General features: G+C 38.1%; 1 protein-coding gene across 2 annotated transcripts; it reads right to left on the reverse strand.

Annotated features, from left to right (window-relative positions):
- Positions 1–2,526: 2,526 nt before the first annotated feature.
- On the reverse strand, positions 2,527–6,662 carry LOC110023266 (interactor of constitutive active ROPs 2, chloroplastic). Of its 2 annotated transcripts, none has more exons than XM_020722588.1 (5): positions 6,381–6,662; positions 5,675–5,747; positions 4,575–4,755; positions 2,746–4,371; positions 2,527–2,661 (listed from the first exon to the last, which is right to left on the reverse strand). In XM_020722588.1, exons 2-4 carry the CDS (start codon positions 5,692–5,694, stop codon positions 2,764–2,766), a joined length of 1,809 nt encoding a protein of 602 aa, XP_020578247.1. In that variant the 5' UTR covers positions 5,695–5,747; positions 6,381–6,662; the 3' UTR covers positions 2,527–2,661; positions 2,746–2,763. The 2 variants fall into 2 exon arrangements, with proteins under 2 accessions (XP_020578247.1, XP_020578246.1); XM_020722587.1 differs by having other exon boundaries at positions 2,746–4,374; positions 6,381–6,660.
- Positions 6,663–7,222: the final 560 nt, after the last annotated feature.

A 7,222-nucleotide genomic window follows, 5' to 3' on the forward strand; every position in this document is an offset into this window, starting at 1 on the left:
ATATATATATATTCTCAAATTGAATGAAATAGATGAAGGCCATTTTGTTAACATGAAGATGGCAAAAGTCTAGAGATGTAAGAAATTCTAGCTTGGATCTTAAGATGCACACAAAAATGGAGAAATGATGAAAATGACATATATTATGTTAATGTTGTATGTGTACAACAATAATCAACTTGAGGTAGAAGAAAATCATTTTTATAGAATTGTGGTTAAAATTAACAAAGATGTAAATTATTCTAAATATGTAAATGAGATTTATAATAAAAGTAAAGTATTTTTGTTTAAGATGTTTGAGAGAGACTATAAAGAACAAGACACACATTTCTGACAAAATTATTATAGATTTAGAAAATTTTGAGGTTAAGATGGATGATGAGGATCATGCAATCAACATTTTAAATTCATTATCTAAATTTAATTATGCTTTATTGAGGCTTTGAAATATGCTTGGAAAATCATATCATTGAAAGAGGTTCAAACAACTACGAATTCTAACAAAATATAAATAAAATTAGAAAAGAATTAGAAAAAAAAAATCAAGTCTTTGTCCAAGTCAAACACAAAATTTAAATCTTTTATGTCGCAAGAAAATACATTACAAGAAAAATTAGCCTCAATATAATATGAAAGAGATGGGGGGAAAAGCATGAGTTTAGGGATATTTTTACGAAGACTTGAACTCTTACTCATCAAGGTATTGTCCGCTTTGGCTAAATAGACTCACAGGTTTGCCCTGTTGATGTAACTTCCTAGGAGGTCACCCATTCTAGGAGTGCTTCAGTATGAGCATACTTAACTTTGGAGTTTCTAATAAAATTTCATGGTTACACCAAAAGTTGTCTCGATGTTTAAAAGTTCAGCTTCATTCAACTTGAGAGATTTCACAACTTCAATGGCATCATATGTACATATGGATTTCTAAGTATTTGAAAGTTGCTACTTATTCCATTGTTGATGATTGGGTGATTAGTTTAGAACATTTGTTTCATTTGACTCTCAATAGACAATGGTAAGAATCATACAAAAATTCAGTTTTGGTGAGGTTATGATATGATACAATGTTATTTGTAGGTCATTGGAATCAAATTAATCAAAGCCAAAATAAAAGATAGAGAAATTAGCATTTTTATTCAAGTAAAATATAGGCCACAACTTAAAATAATCTTTTTTTTTTCCTTTCGACCTGTTAGAAGAGTTAGATTGCAATTTTAAAGCTCTTCCTTGGAATAAAATCCACTAAATTTTACAAGCACACATCAATCCATTAATTATCAAGCATAAATAATTTATATTATTTTACAATAATAGAACTATTTATTTCTCTATCAATTGCATAATCAAAATATATAGCTACTACTAAGGCTATAAAAGATAGCAATTAGCTTAAATGATAGTTTAACAAGCTAAAGAACAAGATTAAGAAAATCATAATCTTGTGCCACAATTAAAGTGCAATTTAACCAATGAAGGACTAAATATTTCATTAAAAAATATAATCATATTGACATATGAATATATATTATCAAGGTAATATTTAAAACCAAATTTCAAAATCAATTGACTTTGCTTCTAAGTTGAGAGATCTACTTATGAAAGAGGAGGGGTTGGGAGGAAGAATTACTAAAATACTTTTAAGTCTTTTGCTTCAAGCTAAAGGTTTGTGCAATAATTGAACAAAATCATAGATCTAGTATACATTAGACTACTTAGTTTTTACTTCTTTTCGTTAGCTGTGTTAGCCAATCTTATATTCTCTATAGTAACTTTTATGCGACTAATTGAATGAAGACATATTATGAATCAAGAAGAAAGAGGGAGAATATTATGTGCATAGTCCAGATGCATATGAGGTGTGTACAATTTTGTCATACACTAGGGGTGTAAACACTTTGAGCTCAAGCTCGGCTCGTATCGGTAGCAGCTGGCTTGCGATCTCAAACTAAAAACTCAATTTTTACGGGAGCTCGTTGGAGAAAGTATCAGTGGCTGAAGGAAAAGGCACCAAGGGCTCATCAGAAAATGTACTGAAATGACTAGTGGTAAACTAATCAGAACGGCTCGTGAGCGAACGAGCTGAGTCGGGAAGAGCTCGAGCTCATGGCTCGGTAAGCTCAGCTTGTGAGCTCGTTAACGAGCCGAGCTCGAGTCGTTTTGCAAGCTAGGCACAATCGAAAGCTGGCTCGACTCATTTGCACCCCTATTGTACAAGTTGTGCACAAACACATTTGAGTACAACATGTACAACAATGTTGTATACGTAGTTCGGATTCCAGATGAATTCTGGACACCACATGTAATATGTTTCCAAAAAAAAGGAGGTAGAAGAAAGAGAGAGAGAGACTATGAAGAATATGAATCATAATAAAATTTTGATCACCAATCTTGAAGCAACAACAAAAAGAGTATTTCTGCTATAAAATACCATAGAAATCAAACTCAAATCTGATCATTAAAATTGGCAAATAAAATCCATGCTCTAGAGCCCCAGATGAGATCACAGACAGTTTTAAGTTTTTTTAAAAAAAGAAGAAAATATTTATACAATAATGTTCAAAAGTACCCCAAATTCAACTTCCGGAGTTGCAGATAAAAAAATAAGCAACGAAAATCTCCCATGACAGCAAAACAGCTGCAAATCCTCCTTAGAATAATGACCTGGCCGGAGAAACAAAAATGGAACAATATCAAATTTTTATTCACAGTAAAGATCTTGCAGGAGAGAGCAGACATCTAACTCACCAGTTAGATCAAATCTGGTCACTTTGAGCCCTTCTTCCACAATCCGCCAATCTTCATCAGCATATTGCCATTCTTCCTCTTGGGAGATTCATCATCCAAGTCGTCGGAGAAAGGGGAGCTTAGCAGCATCCCAGGGAGCAGTGAATTGTAGTCTGAATTAAGAGAGCCCGTCCTCTCAACTATTCTGCCATTGTTCCCTGGTGTGAGAACTGCTGCAGCTGCCTCAGCTGCCTTTCTCCACTGATCTGACTGCACGCTAAGCCTCCTCAGCTCAGCCTCCATCTCTGATTTCACTGCCTGAGCAGCCTCAAGCTGCTCCAAGACCTTTGCTGCCTTCTTGTTATTCTTTTCAGCCTCCCCATTGACAATACCTAGTCTCATCAGTGCTTCTTGTTCTGCAGCTTTTGCTCTCTCGGCATCCAATATAGCTGCAGCATAATTCTCCTGATGCTCCCTGTCTCTCTTGAGCTCCAATTTTAGCTGTTCATTCTCATCCATAATGCTTTGCAGCTGTGTCTCCTTATCCAAGAGGTTTGATTTCAGTTCTGTGACTTCTGTACTAGCCTTTATCAGCCTCATCTCCGAATCAAAATGGCTTGCCATTGCCTTATCCATTTCATCTTTCAATTCCTCATTCATTCGCGATATGGCTGGGAGTTCCGTTTCCATACTCAAAAGGCGAGCTTTCAAATCTAAAAGCTCTGCAGTTGTTTTCTGTAAGGTTGACTCCAGTTCTAATTCCCTCAGCCCTGCATCAACTTTCACATGCTCAGCCATCTCAATTGCTGATTGGATCTTCATAGTGCTTTCAATTTGTTCCTCATGGAGCTTAGCCTCCGCTGCTTCAAGGGCAGCCCTCAATAGTTCCAATTCAGATTCTGATGCAACAGATTCAGCTTCAGATGGAGGCTTCCCTCCTACTTCATCATCTTCTACAGACAACTGAAGTTCTTTCACCATTTCCTCGAGTGCACTGACTCGAAGTTTAGATTCTTCTAAATTGGAAGTTACAGAGTTCAAGGACTGTTGTAGACCGCATCCCTCGCTACGGAGACTTTCAATGGTGGCATTGGCCATTTCTAACTGCTTCTGGATCTCAGAAGCTGCGAGTTTTGCCTCTTCCTCTACTATCACCTTCTCATTAATCTGGACTTTAAGGTTCTCAACAGTGGATTGGGTAGCTTCCATATCTTGTTTCAAGGCTGCTAATTCAGTTTGTACAGTCTCAGAATCCTCCACCTGGGATGTTTCAGATTTCATAACCATATCAAGCTGTTGTTTAAGCCTTCGAATCTCATTCATCAAAGATTCCAGAGCCACTGAGTCATCTGTATGTTGTTTCTGGAGGGCTTCAAGCTCAGATTGCCATGCCTTATCACGCTCCTGAGAGATTTTGTGAAGCTCTTGACGACGAGCATTCTCTGCGGTGGAGAACTCCGCAAGCTGGTTCTGTGACTCCTCAAGCTTTCCTTCCATGGCTGTGAGCATTTTCATGACCCCTTCAGATTCCAGTTGTACCTGCTTCTTCAATGATTCAGACAAGTTCAACTGATCATTTGTTTTCTTCAATTCATCTCGTAGACGAGTAACCTCATTCTCTAGGTCACTCGGTTTGACCAACAGCTTCTTCTGGAATTCAAAGAGGTTGACAAAATGATGAAAATATAAATAAAGATTCTAACTGTAAAATCTTTATAAGTTTCAGCATAAATTGCCAAAAACTAATGCTAAAATAGCAGTTTTCAAGTCAAATTAATATGGAATTTGTTCCTAGTTGCAGCATATCACAAGCAACAAATCAGTTTAGCAAACTCGCAGTTTGTGCCTACCGCAAACACAGGGCTTTTGGGCGACCGGCGTTCGGTGATCTTGGGACTTCTTTCAGCTGAGCTCTTTCCAGGTGTGAGCTTTGAACTGACTGAATCAGATTCAGAGCCCGCTTTCTTTGATCCGCGAGATGACTTGGGAGTGACGGGAGAAGTCTTCTGAGGAACTTCTGACGATCCATTCCTAGTCAAAGAATAATCGCAGTTCGAAAAAAAAAAGATTTAATTGCGATGGAAACTAGCAATAAGAAGTAACTGCAAAGTTGTTGAACATTTACTTGACTTAAAATTCTTTAAACATGGCCTATGATGAATGTCTAAGACTTTAAGAAGCACAAAATGAAATAACTTTCACTAGTAGAAATTAAAGCTTTCAAAAAATCAATCATGGGTGCAATTACCTGGCACTGTAAGAAGAAAACAACAATAACAACAAGTCTTTATCCCACTATGTGAGATCGGCTACATAATCCTTTTTCTCCATTGTGTCCTACTGAGTGTCATATTTTCATTTAATTCTAATAAAATAAGATCACTCTATAAACAATATGTTCAAGTCTTTTTAGGTCTATCTCTGTCTTTCTTAACACAAGTCAAATCTAAAATATCTACTGTCCCAACCGGATCATCAGGTGGACGTTTAAAGAAACCAAACCATCTAAGACGACTCTCTAATCTTGTCTGCCACTGGAGCTACACCAACCCTTCCAATCAACAAAAATGACTGCTCAAATTCATTTGAAAATATTGAGTTATAGAAGAATTTATTAGACTTATGAGGTTCAATCTACAAAAACTTCCCTCAGCAAAACTAAAATTTCAGTAGGTCCCAGAGATTCATAATTACAAAACAACCAATGCCAAGAAATTCAAGAGCTGAATCAGGTCACGTGAAAGGTTTAGAAAATCCAGGGCTCACAAGGATAACACCTAGATCATCAAACTACTCCGAGATATGATAAGATGAGAAACAAATAAAAAATACATCTTTGGTCCCATCCTTTGCCTTCATTGTCACATGCACCCCATTGGCCATCAACTAATCAAATAAAAATAAGAACTAAACTTTATAAAAATGGCGGAAAATGATTGTAAGAAAAAACCTGGCTTTTGATGTCGGCATCTTTAATCTTCCTATGAATCGTGAAGTCTTCTTCTTCCTCCCACGTTAAAAAACTGCAACAACAAAGAAACAGAAGCGTTCATGGAGACACAGAGATAATGTAGAGTTATAATCTACAACATATATGCAAACCAAAAACCTTTTCTAACTTACAAATAAACAAGACATCCACTGTGAAGCAGCAGAGAACAGAACACAGAAAAAAGAAAAAAAAAGAGTTTTAATCATTCATGGAGCTGGAGTGGGCGATACAGGAAAGAAGAGGAAAAAGTAAATAGATGGAAGTTATAAAATTAGGGTTTTGGGCTACAGCAGTGAACTGGCGGTCACACAAACAAAGCCACTCACTGGTCACTAATGCCGTGACATTGGGGCAACTGGTTTTTTTTAAATCTTTCCATTAACACTAGTTTCTCAAATTTTAAATGCCTGTCTGCAACCCTAATTACCTCAAAATGGACAACGGAGGAGGAAAAAGAATTGAGGATGGACGAAACCAAAGCTCAGATCTTATGGAAAAAGATGAAAAAGAAAAGGAGAATCAATCAACACCATCTGTTTCCAACACTCTTCCTCTCCGTTCTAAACTTTATCTAAACTTGCAAATACAGAAGAAATCGGATTAAGAAAACGGCTTTCAGAACATAACAAAAGATTCATGAGACCGCCATTAAGGAAAACCTCACCCTCTCCTTGTTGACGGCTAATGAGCTCCTCGCCGGCTTGTCAGGCGTTCCCTGTGTCTGCCGTCTTCTTCCTCACGCAGCTCCCGGGGACTTTAACAGGGGAGGAGGGAGAAAGGGGGAATCTTGGGGCAAGATAGAGAAAGAGAGTGGAAAATTTATATTTTTCAGGTAATAGTGAGTGCTTCAGCCTCTGAGCTCTCCCCGCGCGGGTCTATTAATTGAATTGTACAATTTCCCCGTGTCCGGGACGGTGAGTTTTTGTTCACCGGTCAGTGATTTTATCCCGGCTGGGGACGATGGCCATGGCGGACTGGTGCACAGTGTCTTTAAGGTACGAGATATCGTCACCTTCCTTTGAACTTACCTTCGTATCCGTAACGGTCGTGTACACTGTCGTTTAATTGTTCTTAATGGAGCTTGGACCAAATAGAGCAGCGCTCTAAATGAAGCGAATATATATGATAAATTATTTTTGAATCAACTGACATTGGCAGCAAACTACGGCTACTTTGACATCCGCATCTTCACCCGTCCACTGCTGTCGATCACCGTCGGATCATCGATGCCCAACAGTTGCCATCACAACCACTGTCTTCAAGGCGCTGTCATGGGAGTAGCCCAGCTATTGTCTCCAGGTCAAACAGCTAATGTTCGAAGTTGTGTAGGACCACCTTCTAAGTCGAACTGACAACTCCATTATCATCGAGTTGTTGTTGTTACCGCTGGTGGACTGCCATTGCCCGGGAGCCACCATCACCGTCATCATACCACTAATACACAGATACCACGATCGTCGGTCAATTTTTGCTCGGGCACCGTCGTTAGGGTGACCTTCGCTAGAC

This window comes from Phalaenopsis equestris, unplaced genomic scaffold (genome assembly GCF_001263595.1).
Source record: "Phalaenopsis equestris unplaced genomic scaffold, ASM126359v1 Scaffold000223, whole genome shotgun sequence".
Classification (NCBI taxonomy): domain Eukaryota; kingdom Viridiplantae; phylum Streptophyta; class Magnoliopsida; order Asparagales; family Orchidaceae; genus Phalaenopsis; species Phalaenopsis equestris.

Bases quoted from the DNA above. Each gene is read 5' to 3' on its own strand.
- LOC110023266 (XM_020722587.1), bottom strand. From the start codon at position 5,694: ATGCCGACATCAAAAGCCAG. The intron at 4,756-5,674 runs GTTTTTTCTTAC...TTCTTTGACTAG, and splicing joins ATGCCGACATCAAAAGCCAG to GAATGGATCGTCAGAAGTTC. The intron at 4,375-4,574 runs GTAGGCACAAAC...TTTGAATTCCAG, and splicing joins CCAAAAGCCCTGTGTTTGCG to AAGAAGCTGTTGGTCAAACC.